This window comes from Rattus norvegicus, chromosome 2 (assembly GCF_036323735.1).
Source record: "Rattus norvegicus strain BN/NHsdMcwi chromosome 2, GRCr8, whole genome shotgun sequence".
Classification (NCBI taxonomy): domain Eukaryota; kingdom Metazoa; phylum Chordata; class Mammalia; order Rodentia; family Muridae; genus Rattus; species Rattus norvegicus.
The window spans coordinates 194,981,948-195,004,741 of record NC_086020.1 but is presented as its reverse complement, the minus strand read 5'-3'; the positions used below and the strand labels follow the sequence as shown (position 1 = coordinate 195,004,741).

At 49.9% G+C, this 22,794-nt stretch overlaps 1 protein-coding gene across 6 annotated transcripts; it reads left to right on the top strand.

The window, feature by feature from the left end:
• The first annotated feature begins 1,228 nt into the window (after positions 1-1,228).
• Mov10 (Mov10 RNA helicase) lies at positions 1,229-22,728 on the top strand. Of its 6 annotated transcripts, none has more exons than XM_017590918.3 (21): positions 1,229-1,489; positions 1,684-1,895; positions 12,882-13,085; positions 13,340-13,575; positions 13,690-13,951; positions 14,969-15,103; positions 15,337-15,505; positions 16,312-16,466; positions 16,718-16,894; positions 17,016-17,163; positions 17,450-17,608; positions 17,794-17,897; positions 18,062-18,159; positions 18,248-18,464; positions 20,116-20,233; positions 20,386-20,577; positions 20,708-20,782; positions 21,580-21,705; positions 21,783-21,871; positions 22,112-22,233; positions 22,313-22,728. In XM_017590918.3, exons 2-21 carry the CDS (start codon positions 1,759-1,761, stop codon positions 22,402-22,404), a joined length of 3,015 nt encoding a protein of 1,004 aa, XP_017446407.1. In that variant the 5' UTR covers positions 1,229-1,489; positions 1,684-1,758; the 3' UTR covers positions 22,405-22,728. The 6 variants fall into 6 exon arrangements, 5 of the variants coding, with proteins under 5 accessions (XP_017446407.1, NP_001380739.1, XP_063137981.1 ...); NM_001393810.1 differs by having other exon boundaries at positions 1,300-1,489; positions 1,714-1,895; NM_001107711.2 differs by lacking the exon at positions 1,229-1,489 and having other exon boundaries at positions 1,565-1,895.
• Positions 22,729-22,794: the final 66 nt, after the last annotated feature.

Here is a 22,794-nt window from a genome sequence, read left to right as displayed (position 1 = left end):
TAAAAAAAAAAGACAAATAGCTCAGGAACCATGAAGTTCTCCAGTTAGTCAGTCACTTGTCTGGTTATCTTGAATAAATTATGTCAATGAATTCTAGTTAGCAGGTATAGTCTTGGGTGCGTTGGGATTCCTAAGTAAGCTATTTCTGTATATCTAAGATGCATTTGTGCTTTTTAGGTATATTTGTGTGATTTTTGAAATGGTAAAGAACAGCAATTTTGTCTTTTGAGAACATTCTACTGTGTAACCCAAAGTGGCTCAAACTAGTAGCAGACCTGACTCAGACTCCCAAGAAGTGGGATTGGGCCACTATGCCCCATTAGCAACAGCAATTTTTAGAAGTTTTTATCTTTCTTCTTTGGGGCTTCATCAGATTACCGGGATGGGGAGGTCTGGAGGTGGTAAACATCTGGCTAGTCCTAGTTTTTTCCTCTAATTCATATAATTTCTAGGACGTAAAAATTTCCCGTGTTCCATTTTCCTCATCCCTGATCACATGGCATTTCCTGTTACTAAAGCCTGTTACTCCTGGCCTTCTTGGTGGTTGGCTTAGGAGTAGGTAGTTAACCAAGGGCAAGCTTGACCCTTTTCAGGGCATTCCCTACCTTGGGTTAGACTGTGGCCGCGGGTGAAGAACCACTTTGAAGAAAAACAGTAACTTTGATACATGTGGAAGGAAGTCTGATACATGTATTCAGTCTTTCTGCCTTTCTCCTTGTAGTGGGGGGGGGGGACACACGTTGTTTTGTTTTATTTCATTATAGGTGCTGAAGATTTGTTTTACATCTGTTGTTATGGGAGCCCCACCCCTTAGTTTGTCTAAGCATATTAGTTTATTTCTCTTTTTGGTACTGATGTCGCTGTTAACCATTTATTGCCTAACATGCCTTGCTCTCGGGGTGCTAATGTTTTTTTGACGGCTGGGCAATCATGACTTACTGCTAGTAAGTAGTGAAGAGTAACACAAACCAAGTGCGGTTAAGTGCCAAATGTATGTATGGCTCAAGGGCTAGAATCCCCAACCTTGAAGTATTGTGAAGCCTGTGTGGTCCAGAAAAGTAAGTGAGGACTGGGTTTTGGCAGAAGCTCTTGTCCCACCCACCCACCCCCCACACACACACCCCCACACACACCCCTTTATCTGGAGACACTTGCTCTCCCTCCACCCTCCAACTTTGACTTCTGCCTTCCTCTGTGTCGGAAAGCCAGAGCAGGGAAATGGGGGAGGGGGCGTGCCGCTCGCTTCCGTACTGGTTTATGTCCCTGGCAGTCTGGGGGAGGTGCAGGACGAGCGGCCCCAGTCCAGCTGCAGCCGACCCATGTCCTGGGCCCTGCCCTTTGCTCTGCAGCTTTTCTAAGTCCCGAGGCTCTGGAGAGTGGGCGTGGGAGTAGCCCTAGCTGAGGCTCCAAGGTCCTCCCGGCTGTTTAGGGGGCCCCAGGCGATAGCCACGTTCGGATCCTGGCTCGCAGCCAGGGGAGGGAGCTTGGGGTAAGGGGAGGGCCCTGAGGGAGGGGTCAGACTCCTTAGGAAAGAGTTAATGCGAAGAGGGGGAGGGGATAGGACGAAGAGACCGAAAGGAAGGCTCAGGTAGAAGGACGGAGGAGGGGAGGCAGGCGGGGAGAAGGTGCTGGCCGAAGCAGACGTCAGAGGTAGGGGGCTTTTCCCCTTTGCACCCTCACCAGCCAACTCTAAACCGCGGCGGCGACTTTCAGTTTCATTTCCCGGACCCTCCTGCCTGGGCCGCAGCCGCCGCCGCGATGCCCAGCAAGTTCAGCTGCCGAAAGCTCCGGGAGACCGGCCAGGGGTTCGAGAGTTTCCTGGCCGAACGGGGACTGGACCTGGAGACAGATCGCGAGCGGCTGCGGGCGATTTACAACCGCGACTTCAAGCCCAGGTACGGGCCGGCCCACCGCGGGCCCCCACGGCGCGGGGCCAGCGCCCCGGGTGGTGGGGCCACCTTCCCGCCGCGGGCACACAGGGATGCATCTCCGGGCCGATCAGGCCGGTCGGGTCCTGGCAGACCTCCTCCGGCGCCTGCCCACGCCCAGCCAGCGCCACCCCTAGCCCGCCCGCTCTGCACAGCCCGGCCTGGCGGGGAGGGGTCGGTGCCCACGCGCGGCTCCGGGCGGCCGGGGCTCGGTGGTGGGGGAGGGGAGCCCCACAGGGAAGGCGCTGCGGGCGCGAGCTAAGCGGGGATCCCCGCCCCCTTGTTGAGGGACGACTGCCTGCAGGGTCCACGCTGCGGGAGAGCTGAAGAGGCCCAGGGTAGGCGGGAGAATCTCTGGGAGTCTCAGGGAGAAAAGAACACAAACTGCGTAGGCAGTCAAATCTCCATTAGCACCTGTGGCTTCTCCATGGAGACCCAGGGCCAGGGACAGCCTCCTGGAGGCCCCTTTTCCCCGTGGCTGAAGATATTTGGTTTCCTTTTCCTGTTACCACCCAAGTAAAAAAAATCAAAGAGACTTCTGTCAAACCACAGACGTGTGCTTCAGAAACACCTCTATCAACAGGCTGCTGCCTTGGATGGAAGACGAAGAAGCAGTTTAGCTAGGATGAGTGTAAAAAGGTGCACTGATAAACAGGGGAATGGGATTGGGCCTTAACAGAATTTGAGAGATTTGCGTTGTAACTGACCAAAATGCTAGTATAGGTGAGATATGGATGCTGTTAGGTGATTTGGGGCAAGACTTGGACGAAACTAATAATGGTAGTGTGGCTTGAGCTTGGGGAGAAGGTAGAGAGAGGTTGCCCGCGTTGACCAGAAAATATTACTGTTGTTCATGATGTCTTGAAAGCATGAAAAGGTTGAGTGGCTTCTGAAAACAAGGCAAAGACCTATATTGTATTCTACATCGCTCTTGGCACTGTGGAAACATACAGGTGAAAACTATGCAGGAAACAATAGGGTATGATATGCATACAGCATAGTCTATAGCAGGCTGCACACTAGGCTGACATGATTCTAGGGATAGTAAGGAAAATGTTGAAGGAAGGTAAAGAGCAGGATGGATAGTCAACATGTCTCCACCCACGTGTTCACCTATGTCCACAAAGTGCAGTGCGGCTCTGAACATAAGTCCAGTACTTTGGAAGTCGGGGAAAGAGAGTGCTTAACTCCAAATCCACCGGATTGCTAGGTGTTCCTAGCAGACGTCTGTGCATTGTTTACTGAATAGAAACACCACACGCCAACAGCAATTCTTACCATAAACAGACCAGAAGTTTACTTATGGAAAGTGGAGGGTGAAGAAGTTGATTAGATCATCAGAGTTTTTCACTAAGCTAATTTATCATGATTATTATTTATGTTAGTCAAGTTTATAACCACACGGGCTGGCCTCAAACTTTCAAACTTAAGTGGTTCTCCTGCCTCAGGCTTCCAAGTACAGGAATAGCAGATTTGACCTAAACCACCATACCTGGCTGCTGTGCTGTTAGATTTTTATCTTTTGTTGTTGTTGTTGGGGTCTGGTGGGTTTTTTAGGATTTATTTTTATGTGTACATGTATGCACTATATATGTACAAGTGTCTACGGACGCCAACAGAGGGCATCTGTTTCCCTGGGGCTGAGTTATAGGCAGTTTTGAGCCATTGAACATGCTTGAGCATCTAACTTGGATTTTCCAGAACCCGACTCCAGGCACTGAGCCATCATCTCTCCCATCCCATTTTGCTTTTGAGACAGGATTTCATGTAGTCCAGGCTAGACTTGAAAATACTATGTAACCAAGGCTGACCTTGAACATCTGATTTTTTTTCCTTCCTCTGCCTCTTGTGTGCTAGAATTAGAGGCACATCCCTCCACAGTTGGCTTTGCTCCTATTTTTTTTCAATTTATTTTGCAGTGCTGGAGCTTGAACCCAGGGCCTTGCACTTGCTAGGGAAGCAAACACTCCACCACTGAATGGCATCTGTAGCCTGTAGCCCTAAGGTAACTTTGCCTGTATGCACTTGTGTTTTACCCAACTAAAACTGGGAGATTGGCCTTGGCCTTGAACAACAGATAAAGTTTTAGTACACAGAGGAGGAAGAAAGCCTGGAGTGTTGGGTTTATATCCTGTCATGAGACCTATTCAACAAAAATGAGGAATATCTAACTTGGATGTCTAAGAGGCCCTCATGGTGAGTAGAATGTTCCCAGAGTTGCTCCAAAAAGCAGAAGTAGTAAGTGTTACTGCACAGGCCCTCTCAAGCAGCCTCTTCGCGCAGATTTCCACTTGACTGTTTTCTGTGCATCCCCACCCTTTTAATAGGGTCTTTTGGGTCCCTGACAGACTTTGGTAGCCTTGAGCTCCTGCTTTCTCTTCTCTACTATTACAGCTTTGCTTGGGCTAGGTAAACACTGCTACATACTGAATTACATCCCCAGTCCCTCCTATTCAGTAAAGAGAGTGAGAGACAGAGAGAGTGAGTGAGTGAGTGAGTGAGTGAGTGAGGTGTGTGAGAGAGAGTGAGTGTGTGTGTGTGTGTGTGAGAGTGTGTGTATGAGAGAGTGTGTGTGAGAGAGTGTATGTGTGTGTGTGTGAGAGAGAGTATATGTGTGTGAGAGAGAGAGTATATGTGTGTGAGAGAGAGTATATGTGTGTGAGAGAGAGAGAGAGTATATGTGTGAGAGTGAGAGAGAATGTGTGTGAGAGAGGGTGTATGAGAGAGAGGGTGTGTGTGAGAGAGAGAGGGTGTGTGTGAGAGAGAGAGGGTGTGTGTGAGAGAGAGAGGGTGTGTGTGAGAGAGAGGGTGTGTGTGAGAGAGGGTGTGTGTGAGAGAGAGGGTGTGTGTGTGAGAGAGAGGGTGTGTGTGAGAGTGTGTGTGTGTGAGAGAGTGAGTGTGTGTGAGAAAGAGAGGGTGTGTATGTGTATGGGAGAAAGAGAGGGTGTGTATGTGTGTGGGAGAGTGTGTGTGTGTGAGAGAGAAAGAGTGAGTGTGTGTGTATGAGAGAGAGAGTGTGTGTGGGAGTGTATATGTGAGAGTGTGTGAGAGAGAGGGTGTATGTGTGAGAGAGAGAGTATGTGTGTGTGTGGGAGTGAGTGTGTGTATATGAGAGAGAGTGTGTGTGAGAGAGTGTGTATGTGCATGAGAGTGTGAGAGAGAGTGTGTTGTGTATGTGTGTTTGTGAGAGAAAGAGAGTGTGTGTGTGAGAGAGTGTGTGTATGTGTGTGAGAGAATGAATGTGTGTGTGAGGGAGAGTGTGTGTGTGTGAGAGAGAGAATGTGTGTGAGAGAGGGTGTGTGTGAGTGTGTGTATGTGTGTGTGAGAAGTGTGTTGTGTATGTGTGTGTGAGAGTGTGTGAGTGTGTGTGTGTGTGAGAAAGTGAGTGTTGTGAGTGTGTGTGTGAGTGTGAGAGTGTGAGAGATGTGTGTGAGAGTGTGTGTGTGTGAGTGTGTGTGAGAGAGTGAGTATGTGAGAGTGTGTGTGTGAGAGAGAGAGTGTGAGAGAGTGTGTGTGTATGTGTGTGTGTGAGAGAGAGTGTGTGTGTGTGAGTGTGTGTATGAGAGAGAGAGTGAGTGTGTGAGAGTGTGTGTATGTGTGTGTGAGAGAGAGAGAGAGTGTGTGTGTGTGTGAGAGAGAGAGAGTGTGTATGAGAGAGAGTATGTGTGTAAAAGAGAGAGTGTGTGTTTGGGTCATCAGGTTGATGGTAAAGCCCCACTCCCCCTTCAGCCATCTTATTCGCTCTACTTTGTGATTGTTAAACCCAGACCGTGATTAATTGCCTCTTCCTCTAGATTCTCATAGCTTGCTCTTTCTACGTTGGGCATAGGCTATTTCCAACTACATAACACTGTGCATCCCCTTAGAACTCCACTCCTGTCCTCCCCCACCACACATTCAAGTCCCCTGCTTTGAAAGTTGTGTATGTCTCAGCTCTCAGTCCTTAGCCTAGAGTTTGTATGTAGTAGATGCCCAGTAAGTGCTTGCAGAATCCAGGTGAATTCCAAGAGAATGGGTTAGAGTGAGCACATCCGCCTTCTCAGGAGTTCTGGGACCTGCCAGCTAAGCAGGAATAGATACTTTACATTGAATGAATAGGAGGCGGGAGCTGGCGCCCACTAGAGTTGATGGGAGGAAATGATTTTGCTTTGTTCATCCCCCACTTCCACCCACTTTGGTGGGATAGGGTGGTGAGACAAGGTCCTGCTAGGTTGACCTGGAACTCCTTGTGTAGCCCAGATTGGCCTAAATTTTGAGAGAATTCTTTTGCCTCGGCCTTCAGACAATCTGCTGCCCCAACGTCTTGAGTACCACTGCTAGATGGAATCCTTCCTTTCAAAATAGAAGGTTGAGTGTTAAGGGGCAGGATGATCAGGAGTTTAAGGATGCTCTTGGCATATAGCAAGTTTTAAACCAGCCTGGGCTATGTAAGACCATGTCTCAAAAAAATCAAAAGCACCTACCATCCAATGCTCAGGGAACATCAAAGAAGTGGGTCAGAAAAGTCTGAGAGCAGGCAGGTAGCAGGGAAAGTCTGAGAGCGGGCAGGTAGCAGGGGTGCTGTAGAATGTTGTCTCCTGGACATGACAACCCATGAACTCACAGTGGCTGTGTTCCATCACAAAAGTCCAGCATTGGTGAAGGAGTTCGTAAATCCCACTCCTACTGAGGATTTACTGTCCGTGGATGGCTGCTGGATAGAGAAGGGTGTTTTATTCCTTTGGGGCAATGGCAGCTAGTAGGTTATTCGTGTTCTAGTGGATGGCACCACAGGGGGCTTGATGGATTCTGTTTTAAGGCAAGGTACAGTCTGAGGAGCAGGCTCAGCTGGTGAGGGCACTTACTGCCAAGCCTGACAACTTGAGTTCAATCCCTGGGACCTATTTGGTGGAAGGAGAGACCCAACTTCCAAGAGTTGTCCTCTCGCACACCCCTGCTGCTACATTGCACATACAACAAAGAAAAGTGAATGTTTAAAGAAAATTAAATAAAGAGGACATGAACTTGAGAGGAAGATATCTTGGTAGAAAATTCAGGGAGGTCGAGTGAGGGGTGGATGTGGTCAAAATATATTGTATAGATGTATGAAATTCTCAAAGAACAAATTATATTCATCAAAAGCAGGGTTGGAGAGATGACTCAGGGATTAAGAGCACTTGTTGCTCTCACAGAAGACCTTTCAATTCCTAGAACCCGTAGGGCAGTTCACAACTGTCTGTAACTGCAGTTCCAGGACCTTTTGGTACCCTCTCCTGGTCCCTGCAGGCACCAAGCACACCACAAATGGTGCATAGACACACATACAACAAAACACCTGTTCACTTGGAACAATCAAAAGCAGGCAGAGAGATGGCTCAGACGTTAAGACACTGGCTGTTTCAGAGGTCCTGAGTTCAATTCCCAGCAACCATGGGGTGGCTCACAACCATCTGCAATGGGATCTGGTGCCCTCTTCTGGCATGCAGGTGTACATGCATACAGAAAGGTGTATATAATAAATAAGCCTTTTTAAAAAAAAATCAAAAGCAAATCAACAAAATAAAATAGACTGACTTAATAAAAGTTTTAGAAATAAACTACGGGTCAGAGCATCCTCTCAGTGATGGGGTGAGGAACTCTGGGAGGGGAAACCACGAAGAGGGGCAACATCTGGAATGTAAAACAAAATAATTTAAGAAATTTTTAAAAATAAAGGCAGGGGTTGGGGATTTAGCTCAGTGGTAGAGCGCTTGCCTAGCAAGTGCAAGGCCCTGGGTTCGGTCCCCAGCTCCGAAAAAAAAAGAAAAAAAGAAAAAAAAGGCAAACTGAACCAAGAAAGAAAGAAAATACCCTTGGCTTCTTGCATGGAGTGCGGTTTGGTGTCTTTCCCTCTATTCCTAGTATAAACCATACTGCATTTGGTGCCCTAGTTCTGTACGCAGCCTTCACAAAACTCTGTCTGCATTTAAAAAAAAAAAAAAAAAAAAAAAACCTCAGCAGGCAGTGGTGGCACATGCCTTTAATCTCTGAGTTCAAGGCCAGCCTGTCCAGGATAGCCAGGGCTACACAGAGAGACCCTGTCTCTAAAAACATAACTAAACTGTCTAGCTGGAACAGTAGCTATATCCTCTGCTCTATCATTGACTCTTTTGTGTGCGCATGTGCTTGCGTGCGTGCGTGCGTGCGTGTGTGTGCTCTTGTGAAAGAGAAAGTTTAGGTCTGTGTAAAGGAGGTTGGACTCAAACTGGCAACAGTCTGCCTCAGCTCTCAAAATACTGAGATGCCTTGCATGACCGCTCATGTCTGTAATTCCAGTGGTTGGGAGGTCGATGCAGAAAGAACAAAGACTTAAGGCTATACAGCTAGGCCTTGTCTCAAAAGTCCTCAAAGGCAAAGTCAAGCCTGGTTTTGACCCATTAATGGGAGCTGCACCTGAGTTAGTAAAACTAGATGTTCCTTAAGATCACTTCCAAATCTGATACTGGGTTGGGCTGGCTTTGGCTTTTTTCCTTCTTTCTTTCTTTCTTTCTTTTTTTTTTTTTTTTTTTTTTTTTATTGGATTAACTGTCATTAGAGAAACAAACAACAGAGGCCAGGGGCAGGGTGGTGGAGACTAAGGATATCAGAATAGTCAGGAAAGCCTGCTGAGGAGCAATGATGGGAGTGGCTGAAATTCCTGTGGCTGGGTGACGCAGGTACTGACTACAGTCACAAAGGATTGTGGGAAATGGCCAAGTCATACACCTGGGTACTTAGCACAGCACCCAGTAAGTACTTGGAAAAGGGTGCTGCTGGTAGAGGGGATGTTGCTGCACTTGCCCTGTTGTAACTACAATTAGTGCGATGGACCTAAGGGTTAGCTGGGTTTGTGCAACTTGGAGTTGTTAGTGGTTGGAGCTGTGTTTGGTGACCCCACCTACCGTAGGACATTGACCGGGTATGGGAGGAGAGATTCAAAGACAGATGTATAGTCAACAACAGTAACAGCCTAGAGAAAAATGACAACAGATATGACTGGGCAGATGTTAGAGGCAATACAGAAGACACAAAGGTTGAAGTTCATGTATGATGCAGTCTCGTCACTTGAGAATATGTGCAAGTTCAAGGCCCATCAGAGCTATGCTGTGAGACCCTGTCAGCTATCTGACTGACCAAGGAAATGGAATTTTAAATAAGATACTTTATAAAAAATTTTAGGGTTGGGGATTTAGCTCAGTGGTGGAGCGCTTGCCTAGGAAGCACAAGGCCCTGGGTTCGGTCCCCAGCTCCGAAAAAAAAAAAGAACCAAAAAAAAAAAATTTTTAAACTAGCCAGGCATGGTGTCACATGCTCGGTGGTGGCAGGAGGATCAGGCCTTTTAAGTCTAGCCTGAGCTCCAGATCCAATCTCGAAATAATTTTTTTAAAAACAATGTAAAAAATGTAAATGGTTGAATTTTTCCAATGTCAGGGCCTAGGGAAAGGGCATTTTGAAACTCGTACTAGTAAGAACATAAATTCATACAGCTGGTTTAGGAAGCAATTTTGAGGATTCTATTGTGCTAGGTATGGTGGCTTATGCCTGTAAATCCAGCATTTGAAAGGATGAGACAGTAGGATCGTGAGTTGGAGGCCAGCCTCTCTCTCCAAATGAAAATTACCTTTTTTCCTATGTTGTACAAGTTTATTTGCTCTCTTTGGCCCTCCCAGAAAGTCTACTTCCAAGACTGTGTCTTGTTTAAAAGTACAAGGGTGTTTGTTTGTTTTGTGGGTGTGGTTGTTGTAGCATCGAGAGCTGTGTGCAGCCTGCTTCTGTTGGGGGAGAACTGACTACACTATTTAAATTAAAGCTGTGGTACTTTCTGCCGCTATTCAGGAGGAAGATAACACCATAAAGCATTGTCACAGAATAATGCCTCTGTGTGTGTGTGTGTGTGTGTGTGTGTGTGTGTGTGTGTGTGTGTGTGTGCAGAGTTAGGAGTGCTTATCAAGTAAGAATTGGATGTGCATTCTAGGTTAGCAAAAGAGTTTGGAGTGAAGGCCTTTCACACTGCATGTCCAATGCTGGTTCGCTTAAATGTCCTAACACTTCCTGTGGATACTTTTCGTTTCTCCGTCTGCATGCATACTCACACCTGAGTAAGTTTACATACACAGCACCAGATCTTCTGTCCTTTTCCATCATTCTTTTCATTGTGAATGTCCGATTTCCGTTCCTCTTTAAGTTATATTTACTTAGTGTGTACTTGTGTAGACATCATAGGACAGCCTCGGGGAGTCAGCTCTTTCCTTCCCTCATGTGTATATGAGGGATAAACTCAGGCTGTCAGGATGGGCAGCGAGCATTTTGACTTCCAGCCAGTTCCACCAGCCTTCTGCTTTCTTTGTTGTTTGTTTCCGATGTGTAGCTTTAACTGTCCTGGAACTCACTAGGTAGGTCAGGCTGGCCTCAGACTCACAGAGATCCACATGTCTCTGCCTCACAAGTGCTGGGATTAAAGTTGTGTGGTACAACACTCAGCCTAGTCTGAAGCCTATTACACAGACTAGGCTAAACTTGGATTTGGAGTGCTCTTCAGCCTCTGCTGGGATTATGGGTGTGAGCTACCAGGCCTGGTTCTACCAGGCTCTCTTCTCCCTCTTGGGGGGCTTCTCTATCTTCCCTTCCTCCCCAGCCTATGCTGACCTTGGCGGTTCGAAGACTACTAGAACTCTCAGGGGAGGTCCCAAGCGTGGGTCCTTGGTTTGTAACTCCTATCAAGGGACTCCCTAGTATTATTATTAAATTCTGACCTTGACTTTGCTGTGAGCTTCATATATCCAGAGCTGCCTTTGGGCTGCAGGCCTCTCAAACCCAATGTGTCCAATGCAAATGTGACAGTCCATCTGGCTACCCACCTTCTACTTCCTTGGCAACAGTCCCAGAACCAAAGTCCTTGATTTGGGTATTCTAGATGTCTCCCCCTTTCCACTCTTTTCTTCCTCCTGTCAGTCACCAAATCCTGCTCCTTTGCATTCTGAATATGATCGTATCTGCCCCCTCCTGTCTCTATCACTGCCTTATTTATTCAGGCCTTTGGTTTCTTTTAACCGGACAACTGCAGTGGCTTTCTTCTAACTGGTCTCCCTACTACAGTCTTGCCTCCAGCATATCCATCCTCCAATCCTGGTGCCTGAGCGATCTGAAACGCACATAGGATCTTGCCACTCCCCTGCTTAAAACCCACCAACTGCAGTGGTTCTGTAACCACAGGGTAGCCTCTGACAAGGGCTGAAAGTAAGTCGTTACTGCTCCTCCCCTCTTCCTACTAATACAGACACTAACAATAGCAGCTAATGTTGACCAAGCATTTCTCCTCATGCTTTCCAATGACTTACCATCCCTTTAGAAGAAACTGTAGCCTCTTTAGTGTTGTGAATTGTACTGCCCTCCTTTCTAGGGATGAAGGAGAGAGGCAGAGAAACAAGTATGCGGCCCAGGGAGATGTCCACAAGGACCTTACTGTGTGCCTTACAGTAAGTGCTGATTCAGCCCGAGATGGATTACTAAAGATCAGCACGCAGCTGCTAGACTAGGCTGTAACAACCCAACAGTCCCAACAAGCACAGAGGGAGGTTATCACTCCTCCAGCTCTTGACTTCCTTCATCAAATACGTCATGCATTTGGGACCATCCTCAGTCTCCTGGGTACCAAAAAGGGAAGTAAGGGGCTTCGAGAAGTCAAGGTCAAGTCCAGGTTCTGTGACCTGCCATGAAAACTATCTGGTTCTGCCCATCTCTGCCACCTCCTGTTATCCCTGTCTTCGAACGTTTCACTGTAGTACAAACCAACTGTGTGTGTGAGACACTAACCATCACTCTCCCTTACTGAGGTCTGCTTTGTGCCAAGCACTGGACTAAATGGTTTCCAGCCTTATCAGTTCCTCAAGTGAGCCTCACGGTGGCCCTTTAAGCCAGGTCTTCAATCCCATCTTATTTGTCTTTTTTTTTGGGGGGGGGAGGGTAGGGGTTGGTTTGGGTTGGGTAGTTTTTTGGTTTTTGGTGCTAAGGGTTGAACCCCAAACCTCACAAATGCTAGATCGCACTCTTAGCTCTGAGCTCGGTGGCCCAGCTGAAGTAGCTGGGATGCACAGCCCCGTTGTACCTACCCATCAGTTTGCTCGACTGGTGCTGCCTTTGCCTAAGGGATGCCTACTCGTCCCCCAGAGACCTTCCCCTACCCCAGACAGTGCTCAGTGAACTGCTCCGGGCAGTCTCAGCAAGTTGGCACCATCACCACGCTGGAACCATATGGGTGCTTTCTGAGTGGCCCTCAAGGCCTAGCTCTAGGTCTGGTAGCTTGGACCCACCCAGCTGCGAGTGCAGTGCCTGGCGCCTAGCGTGCCTCTGTAAGTGTGTGGAGTGCAGTATGCTGAACTCCCGTTGCTGAGTCGGGAGGCTGTCCTGCTGACCACTTTTCCTGTCTTCACCTCTCTAGGCACAAAGCCAGGCTATTTGGTCTCGGGAGAAGGATCCTTTCCCTTCCTGCTTGGGTTCCACCTGCACCCTTTGACTTCCGGTGGAAACTGCTGTCCGATCCGCTACCTTGCCCAAACTCTGGACATCTCTGCTCTCTCTGGCCCCTTTCTCAGCCCTCCCCACAGTCTGGGCCCTGCCATTCCCCCTGAGCTTTAGCTCTTTTCACTGAACTTTTTTTTTATGTCACAAAAATAGATCCCCATTTAAAAAAAAAATCTGTTTTTCTCTCTGTCTTCCCTCAGTCTTCCCAGCCAACAGCCCGATACTAGGGTTTTCTCCGCAGTGCTGTTTAAGCTGATTATTTGGTGTTGGAAAGCCCCAATGCCTTGCTTCAAGTTGTTAAAGATTCCTACTGTCCCTAGCGGGAGTCTGCCTCTCAGTCCCATCCCTGCACGAAGCATCCCTCAGGCCTTCCCGGCACACTCTCCCCAGTCCCCCTGCCTTCCCTCACTCCCCAGTGTCCTCTGCTTCTGGCAGCTATGGGACCCCCGCCCCTGGCTTCTCCTCCATGCTGTACGGAATGAAGATCGCTAATCTGGCCTTCGTCACCAAGACTCGGGTCAGGTTCTTCAAACTGGACCGCTGGGCTGATGTGCAACTACCAGAAAAGCGGCGGATAAAGCCAGGGTCGAGCATCAGCAAACAGCACAGATCCCTGCTGGCCAGAATCTTCCATGACAGGTATGTGAGGGGAGGCCCTGTGGGTGGGCAGAGAGGGTAAGGGTAAGGGTATGGGGCTTAAAAAACAGCTTTCATTGGGCTAGGGCAAAGGCCCGCCCCCTCAAGGGAGGAAGAGAGTCAGGGAATGGGAAGAAGAAAGTCAGAGAATTAACACACGAGTGGCTCCCAAGCACTTCTGACTTTACCAAATTCCCTGGGGCAGTTTTAGTTCAAGGTCCCCCCTCCCCATCCCTCCTGACTGCCACTCTCCCCAGGGCTGAGTATCTTCATGGAAAGCATGGGGTGGATGTGGAGGTCCAGGGGCCCCATGAAGCCCGGGATGGGCAGCTCCTTATCCGCCTGGATTTGAACCGCAAGGAGGTCCTAACCCTACGGCTGCGGAACGGAGGGACCAAGCCTGTCACCCTCACTCATCTGTTCCCACTGTGCTGGACACCCCAGTTTGTCTTCTACCATGGGGAACAGGACCTGCCCTGCCCACTGGGCCCAGGTGAGTGGTCTTTTGTGGTGCAGTAAGCCTCGGGTGGTCTCTGTTCAGTGGGCTCCTCCCTTGTGATGGCGGAGCTGGGTTGGGTCGCTGCTTCACTCAGCTGCCTTTTTCTAGGTGAAAGCTATGAACTTCATGTCTACTGTAAGACAAGCATTGTGGGTTACTTCCCAGCCACTGTCCTCTGGGAACTTCTGGGACCAGGGGAGTCGGGAGCAGAAGGAGCAGAAACCTTCTACATTGCCCGCTTCCTGGCTGCTGTCGCCCACAGCCCCCTGGCTGCACAGTTGAAACCCACAACTCCCTTCAAACGCCCCCCTCGGCTCACTAGAAACCCTGTCTCAACCAACCGGATAGAGGAAGGAGAGAGGCCGGACCGGTAAGTAGATAATGAAATGACTGCATGGGCACCTGGGAATTCTGAGCCAGGAGACAGAGCCCCCTTCCCCATCTGCAGGTCACTCCCTCCACTGGGTCTCATCCCTTTCATACCCGAGGAGCAAGCTGCATGAGACTAGCAGATCCCAGTGTAGTGTGAAGACCCTTAAATGCTTACACTGTGTTGGGAGATAGCAATATGTTAGAGACCTTTTCCAGGGGCTCTGGCACTCTTTTCATACACACAGATTCATGGATAAACATTTTAAAAGAATGAGTAATAAATGCAAACCATGTATTTAGGTCTTTATAGTTTTAACATATCTTTCCTTTGTTAATGATATAGGGGTGTGTGTGTGTGTGTGTGTGTGTGTGTATACATACACACATAAATTTACATACAGCACATGTGAGAGTATATCCCCAACACCACGATCAATCAAAAGGCCATGAATACCTGTAACTCCACCATTAGGAACTCAAAAGTAGGAGTTCAAGGTCAACCCTGGCTACCAATGGAGTTTGAAGCCAGCCTGGGCTACATAATGACCTTTCTCAGGAAAAAAGTAAAGATGTCTGAAAGATTATATACCAAAAAGTTAAAGTTGGCCGTCCCTGAATGACAAGAATGTTCCTCGTTTCAAATATATTGCTTTGATGTTGTTTCTTCAAATTTGGGTATTTTTGAGAGTCGGGCTGTGTATCCCAGGCTTGCCTGCAGCTCCTGAACCTTTTTGCATTTTTTTCCACTGCTAAGTGCTGGCTGGCCTGAGCCACCATGCCCAGCTCACAAAATAATTCTTTTAAATATTCCAAGTCTTAGGCTTTACAAAAATAAGAGTGGTCCAGCCTTGGACCAGACGGCTACATGGGCCATAAGTACTGCGTCCCTAGATGGCTGTTGACCATCCCACAGACATCATGGTAGAAATGCTTCCTGCAGGCTCCAGGGGGACATTTCCAGCATCTGAAGATGAGGGGTTTCGGTGTTTAGGACGTGCTTTCTTTCCTCCCACAGAGCCAAGGGTTATGAACTAGAGCTAAGTTTGGCCCTGGGGACCTATTACCCACCCATCCGCCTCCGACAACTGCTCCCTACCCTTCTTCAGGGACCAAGTATCTTCACGTCCCCAAAGGAAGTTGCTGAGATCAAGTAAGTGCCAGCACTTGTGTGACGCTCCCTTGTCTTCCTCTCTCTGCTGGTTTCTCCCTGTCCGTGCTCACTAACTGGTTCGCCTTGAACAGTCCTTGGCTTCCTCAGCATGTTTAACAGTCCTTGGCTTCCTCAGCATGTTCAGTGTGGATATGAGTGAAAGGCTAGAACCCCAGAGCAGGAGGGTTGTCTGACCCACCACGATCCTGCTGCAACTCAACCATCCTTCCCAGGGCCCAGTTGGAGACAACCCTGAAATCCAGGAACTATGAGGTGAAGCTCCGACTGCTGCTGCACCTGGAGGAGCTGCAAATGGAGCATGACATCCGGCACTATGACCTGGAGTCGGTACCCATGACCTGGGACCCTGTGGACCAGAATCCCAGGCTGCTCACACTGGAGGTTAGGACTCAGACCTGCTATGGGAAGGGTGGGCCCCTGCCAGCCAGCTAACACACAGAAACAGTTCCTATTTCAGAGGACAAAGAGCAGGGTAAGATTCCTGACCCCCAAAACGTGCCAAAACAGGGCAGTGTGTTTTCTTTCTACTTTATTTTAGGCAGGGTCCCATGTAGCCCAAGCTAGTTCTCCTGTGTCTATCACCCTAGTGCTGCGTTTATAGGCATGACCCACCACACCCAGTTAATATGGGTAGTGGAATATCTGTATTTTGTGTGTGTACAACATACATAGCACACATGTAGAGGTCAAAGGACAGTTTGCAGGAGTTCATTTTCTCTTTCCCCCATGTAGGTCCCAGGGATCGAACTCAGGTTAGCCGCAGGTGCCGCAGGCACCCTTAGCCACTAAGCCATCTCATCAGCCCTCACATTTGGAATACCTACACACAAACTCAAACTCACTCATGAGAATGGAATGCACAGGAGTGTAGGTGGGAAGGGAGACAGCTAAGATGATGAGGGAAAGGTTATTACAAGGAGTTTGCACCAAGCTGCTAAAGGCTGAACTGGCCAAGAAGCAGCTAGCTGAACTGGGGACGTGGTAGCATCCTAAAATCCTACCCTGGGGTTCTCGGATTCCTAGTCTGGGTGCCTCTGGCAGCCTGTGGGCCTTTCCTCGTCCTTGCTTTGCCTTGTAGGAGAGGAGAGCTGGGATGAGTTGGGCCTGTGAGGCCAGAGCCTGGGGCTAAGGCCCTCCAGTGGTCACTCCTTGGGTGGAAAAGCTCACTTTTTGTTCATAACCTGCAGGTTCCTGGTGTGACAGAGAGCCGTCCCTCAGTGCTACGGGGTGACCACCTTTTTGCCCTGTTGTCCTCTGAGATCCAACAGGAGGACCCTGTCACCTACAAGGGTTTCGTGCACAAGGTGGAGCTGGACCGTGTCAAGCTGAGCTTTTCTCCAAGGTGAGTGTTAGGGGAACCACTCACCAGAGCAACCTTCAGGCTTCTAAGTCCTGGGCACAGGAGGGCTTGCTTTCAGAGAGGACTAGGACCCTGGACACAGGGTTTACAAGCTGTGTGAATGGCTTCCTCTCCCAGAGAACGCTGCAGGACCTTCTGGAAAAGGGGGAGGAGTGGAAAGGTAGAGAGGATCCTAACTTCTTACTACCCACTCGACCTAACTACAACTCTCTGCCTTAATTCTTTGCCGGAAGCCTCCTGAGCCGATTCGTGGATGGGCTGACCTTCAAGGTGAACTTTACCTTCAACCGCCAGCCCCTTCGGGTCCAGCACCGTGCCCTAGAGTTGACGGGGCGCTGGGTGCTATGGCCCACGCTTTTTCCTGTGGCCTCCCGTGGGGTCTCGCTGCTGCCCTCAGATGTGAAGTTCAAGTGAGACTGCGGGCAGGGGCCCTGGGGCTACATGGGGTGTGGATCTTGGGAATGGAGTCTCAGAAGCCCTTTGGGATGCTGGATGACTTCAAGGTCACATCCTGGACCCTCTGCCTGACAGGCTGTATGATCGGAGTCTGGAGTCAAACCCAGAGCAGCTGCAGGCCATGAAGCACATTGTGAGGGGCACCACCCGGCCCGCCCCCTACATCATCTTTGGGCCTCCAGGTACCGGCAAGACTGTCACATTAGTGGAGGCCATCAAGCAGGTGAGGCTGAAGTGTAATCCCAAGGCCTGTACCGACTCAGGCAGCCCCCGGCATATGTCTGCCGTTGTGTTGCCTCCAGGCCCCTGAGTGTTCCTGCACGTCAACAGTCAGTCACCCAAGGAGGAAGCAGGGAGTTAGAGTCATTATGACTGTTGAGTGTCGCAGACCTGAACTGACCGATATCCAGCACCAAGTTGTCATCTGGACTAGCAGGCGTCTGGGAGGCAAATGCAGTCCGCGTTCCCTGCCACAGAGCACGTCTGCCCAGACTGTCTTTTTGTCTCAGGTAGTGAAGCACTTGCCCAAAGCCCACATCCTGGCCTGCACTCCATCCAACTCAGGGGCTGACCTCCTGTGTCAGCGGCTCCGGGTCCACCTGCCCAGCTCCATCTATCGCCTCCTGGCCCCCAGCAGGGACATCCGAATGGTACCGGAGGACATTAAGGTATATAAGGAACTACAGAGGACCAAGGGACGATGGATGCCTGGGAGGTCCTCAGAGCACTTGAAGACTTGCTGTGTGACTTTGGGTGGGTAGGAGGGAGGCAGGTAAATAAGTGGTCCAGAGCTAAGGGGAGCCGGGAAAAGGGGAAGAATCAAGCTGATTTCCAATACTTTCGTAACCGACAGACCTGCTGTAACTGGGATCCTAAGAAGGGAGAGTATGTGTATCCTGCCAAGAAGCATCTGCAGCAGTATCGGGTCTTGATTACCACCCTCATCACTGCCAGCAGGTAAGGAGTGTATAGAATTGGTGTCTGAAGTGCCAGGAAGGGTAATGAGGTATAGGACTAGGGAGAGGAAGGGTTCCTGAGGGCAGGGTGAACTGAAGGGCCAGAGTTCAGGTTTGGTAGTTGGGTACCTGGGAATGACCCCCTGCTTGGCCTGACACTCCCAGGTTGGTGTCAGCCCAGTTTCCCATCGATCACTTCACACACATCTTCATCGATGAGGCTGGCCACTGCATGGAGCCTGAGAGTCTGGTGGCCATAGCAGGTGAGGGGGCTCGGGATGGGTTACAAGTCCAGTGGCCCACGCTGATTTGGTAACCCCACCATTTAACTTTTCTCCCCCTGCCTCCCAGGACTGATGGATGTCAAGGAAACAGGCAATCCTGGAGGGCAGCTGGTGCTGGCAGGAGACCCTCGGCAGCTGGGGCCTGTGCTTCGGTCACCGCTAGCCCAGAAGCATGGACTCGGCTACTCTCTGCTAGAGCGCCTGCTCACCTACAACTCCTTGTATAAGAAGGGTCCCAATGGCTATGACCCCCAGTTCATCACCAAACTGCTCCGTAACTACAGGTATCCCTGTCCCCTCCTCTGCCGCTCATCTCACGTCATCACTGTGGCTGTTAGCTGGAAAAGGGGGTCTCTTTGTGGCCCCCTTTATAGCTACTTGTCTTGGGACTTGGCAGGTTTTTGGACCAGTGGTTTATGCACATTAAAGTTCATCAGAGCAGAAAGCAGCTGGATGAATTTAAGTTTCTCTGCAGTCCAACAAGAAATAAGCAAGGCAGGAGCATACAGTTTTCCTTAAAGGCATTGTTGGTTGAATTCCACGTATGACTGAGGCCTATACATGTGTGGTTGTTATCTTTTGATTGGTGCTAGGACATGAGCTCAGGACCTTTGCACGTTGCTTTCAAGTGTCTGATATACACCCCCAACTCTCTCTTCCCTTTGAGACAGGCTCTGTTTGTATTGCCTATGCTGATCTTAACTCTTGGCTCAAGCAGTCCTGCCTTAGCCCCTGAGTAGCTAGGTTTGCAGGTGTATACCACCCTCACTGTCTTACATACTTCTAGTAGGGGAGTTCAGACAGGGGGGCTAGAGAGATGGTTCAGAGGTTAAGAGCACCAACTGCTCTTCCAGAGGACTTGAGTTCAATTCCCAGCAACCTCATGGTGACTCACGACCATCTGTAATGGGATCCAATGCCCTCTTCAGGTGGGTCTGACAGCCACAGCGTACTAATATATATTAAATAAAATAAAATAAATCTTTAAAAGAAAAAACCTAAAGTCTTACAGAGAACCTGTGTTTGGCACCCATGTCAGGCAGCTTAGCCTCCTCTAACTCCAGCCTCTGGAGGATCTGACACCTTTGGCCTCCTTGGTCACATGCACACAGACACACAGAGACACACCCATACATACACATAATTTAAAATAATAAAAATCTTATAAGAGTTTGGTAAGGGGTTGGGGATTTAGCTCAGTGGTAGAGTGCTTGCCTAGCAAGCGCAAGGCCCTGGGTTCGGTCCCCAGCTCCGAAAAAAAAAAAGAAAAAAGAGTTTGGTAAATGTAAACTGGGCCGTGGCTGCACATGCCTGTAATCCCAGCATTTGGAGGTTGAGCGAGACGGTAGGATTGAGTTAAGGCTGGACTCGGCCACACAGTAAGACGCTGTCTCAGTAAAGGCAGACTTGAGATGGGTGAGTAAAAGAACAGCTATATGTACCTAGCAACCCAAGTCAGATTTCCCAAACCAGTGAACCCACCCACTTGGAAGGAGAGAATGACTTCACAAGGTTGTCCTCTGAGCTCCACACCCATGGCATAGCATGACTACCCACACTACTCAATGATGTAAAGGTTCTGTAGATGCTTGTGTGTCCATACTTAAAGAGTTTGGGGATGTAATGTAATTAAACAGTGCTGATAATAGATGACAATTTGTTCAGGGCTATCTTTGGTAAACTTAAACCTGAGATGGAGTCCTAATTCCTTGGTTTTTTTTTTAAAGGAATTTAGCTGGTGAGTGAGAGCCTCAGCCTGGCCGCTTATTAGAGAGCCACATTTGACTTGGCTTCCTGTGGTTTGCAGCACTTGGCAGCAGACACTGATGAATGTTACTGGGCATGGCCAGAGGGCCAGAGGCTGGGGTGGGAGCACATGAAGCGGAGCTCCCTAAGAGGCCTTTGATCTTGCCCCCCCCCCCCCCCCGCCCCCAGGTCTCATCCCACCATCCTGGACATCCCTAACCAGCTGTACTATGATGGAGAGCTACAGGCCTGCGCAGATGTGGTGGATCGAGAACGGTTCTGCCGTTGGGAGGGGCTACCTCAACAGGTGAGGCCCAGCAGGGCAGGGCTCCCTCCTCCTGAAGGCACAGAGCCCTCCCTTTGTTCTTATGGCCTGGAACCCCTGATTTCCCAGCTGGGTTGGAGGGTGGGAGGCAGGGAGATGAGCCTGAGGTTTTCCTCTCATCTCATGCTGTCCAGGGCTTCCCCATCATCTTCCATGGTGTAATGGGCAAAGATGAGAGAGAGGGCAATAGCCCATCCTTCTTCAACCCTGAAGAGGCTGCTACAGTGACGTCATACCTCAGACAGCTCCTCGCCCCTTCCTCCAAGAAGGGTAAAGCCCGCCTGAGCCCCCGAAGTGTGGGCGTCATCTCCCCGTACCGGAAGCAGGTCAGGCCCTCAGTCCAAGGCTAGGACTTCCCTCTTTGCCCGCCAGCACCCTGGCCAGCTGCCTGCCTCTGCCTCCCTCTTGTGTGAGAGGGTGATAGCATGAGAGAAGGACACCTATCTCTCCCTCCAGGTAGAAAAAATCCGTTACTGCATCACAAAACTTGACCGAGAACTTCGAGGACTGGATGACATCAAAGACTTGAAGGTAACATTAACTCCTTCTCAAGCCCCTTATCTCGGCCTGGGTTGTGTCCTGTCCCACCATGTTTCCTCAAAATGGAACTGGGGTTTCCCGCACATGGTTCTGAGGTGGAACCTGGCAGCCTGCCTCTTTAACAAACATCCGTGTCTGTCTTATTATCAGTCAGGTGTGTGGCCTCTGGCCTAAGGATGAAGTCCAAACTCCCAAGACCAACCCTGCCTGTCATGTGATAATGCCTGTCATGTGATAACATCCCGAAGCCCCCTCCTTAGTTTAACTGTTCCGGAGAAGTGACTCAACACCGATTCAGATTACAATCACTTAGAGAAGTTTAATAATGCCACTTCTGGGGTCCCACCCAGCCAATTAGCATAACCGTCTGGAGGCACAGCCAGGGCACTCGGGGTGGGGTTTTTGTTACTGTTTTGGTTTTTTAAAAGATCCACAGGTGATTCTGATGTGTGGAGCCAAGGTTGAAAACCTCTGATTTCTGATTTACAGGCTTCTTCCTGGGAAATTCTGACCAAATTGGTGGCTACTCCAGGGATGAGAACTCTACTCAGTGCATTCTTTGCAGTGCCACTCGCTTTGCTCTCAACAGTTTCCAGGTCCCCACCCTCTAACTGGCTCTGTCCTTCAGGCCTCCCGTCCTCGTCCACGCTCTGCGGCCATCTTACTCATCTCCAAGTACCCAGTGACCCATCTGTCCTTCCTGGCAGCTTTGTCCCCGAGAGCAGGTCTGTCGCCACGGTTCCTCTTGGGCCTACCTGATCTAAAGCCCTGCCTCTGTGCTCTTCTAGGTGGGCTCTGTGGAAGAATTCCAAGGGCAAGAACGCAGTGTCATCCTCATCTCTACCGTCCGAAGCAGCCAGAGTTTTGTACAGCTGGATCTAGATTTTAACCTCGGTTTCCTCAAGAACCCCAAGGTTTGAAGGCTTGTGGGTGGCGAGAGTCCTTCCACAGGGCCTGTCCCTTCCATGACATCACCACTTCTTCCTTCCAGAGGTTCAATGTTGCTGTGACCCGGGCCAAGGCTCTGCTCATTGTAGTGGGCAACCCCCTCCTCCTAGGCCACGACCCGGACTGGAAAACGTAAGCACTCCAACCCCCATAGTTGCTCTTAGAGCCCCAGCCTAGGGCAGGTGTGTCCTTACTAAGCACTGGCCTGCTACTCCCTCAGTCCTCAGATCTCTTGGTGTGCACAGTGCCCTCCCTGTATTAATACGTGGAGTGGAGCAACTCTGCCCCGGATGTAGCAGTGCTGAGCGCATGTCTCCGGACTCTGCTCCTCAGTGCCGCTTCCCACGCATGCCAATGTGCTGTACCCCACAGATTCCTGGAGTTCTGTAAAGAAAATGGGGGTTACACCGGATGCCCCTTTCCTGCCAAACTGGACCTGCAGCAGGGACAGGACTTGCTCCAAGGTCTGAGCAAACTCAGCCCCTCTACCTCAGGTATGGATGGGCCACGGTAGGCCAGAGAGGTGAAGTGTGGGAAGAGGTCGGGATAACCAAGTATGTCTTTTTTCCCTAGGGCCCCGCCGTCACCAGCGTCTCCCCCAGGAGCGGGAGGGTGAAGAGGGCCTGCCCTTACAAGTAGAGCCAGAGTGGAGAAATGAGCTCTGAGGACACAGCCGCCGGCCCACCCGCTTGCCTTCTCACACCAGCCAAGCCTTATTGCTGCCTACCCCTGACCCAGAACCCAGCTCACCTGTCCCCGCAAGAGACGGGAAGGCCGGGAAGTTTACAGCCCAGACTCTGCTAGGGAAAATAACCAACCCCTTCCTCTGCTAGGGAAAATAACCCAAGCTGCTAAAACTTGGAGGAAGGGGGTTGGAAGAAAGCTTTTTTAACCCTGTCCTTTGCGGTACTGGGGATTGAACCCAGAGCCTCAAATACGCTAGGCAAGCACTCTACTGCTTTAAGAAAAACATGCTGTTCTATGCAAAAGCGTCTTGCTTGCGTCTCATCAGCCTGGTCTTGCTTCCGGTGCCCCCAAGATGACCCTCCAGGAGG

Coding starts and splice junctions, on each gene's coding strand:
- Mov10 (XM_017590918.3), top strand. CDS start 1,759: ATGCCCAGCAAGTTCAGCTGCCGAAAGCTCCGGGAGACCGGCCAGGGG. Junction 15,104..15,336: donor AAGGAAGTTGCTGAGATCAA/GTAAGTGCCAGC, acceptor CATCCTTCCCAG/GGCCCAGTTGGAGACAACCC. Junction 17,164..17,449: donor TAGTGGAGGCCATCAAGCAG/GTGAGGCTGAAG, acceptor TTTTTGTCTCAG/GTAGTGAAGCACTTGCCCAA.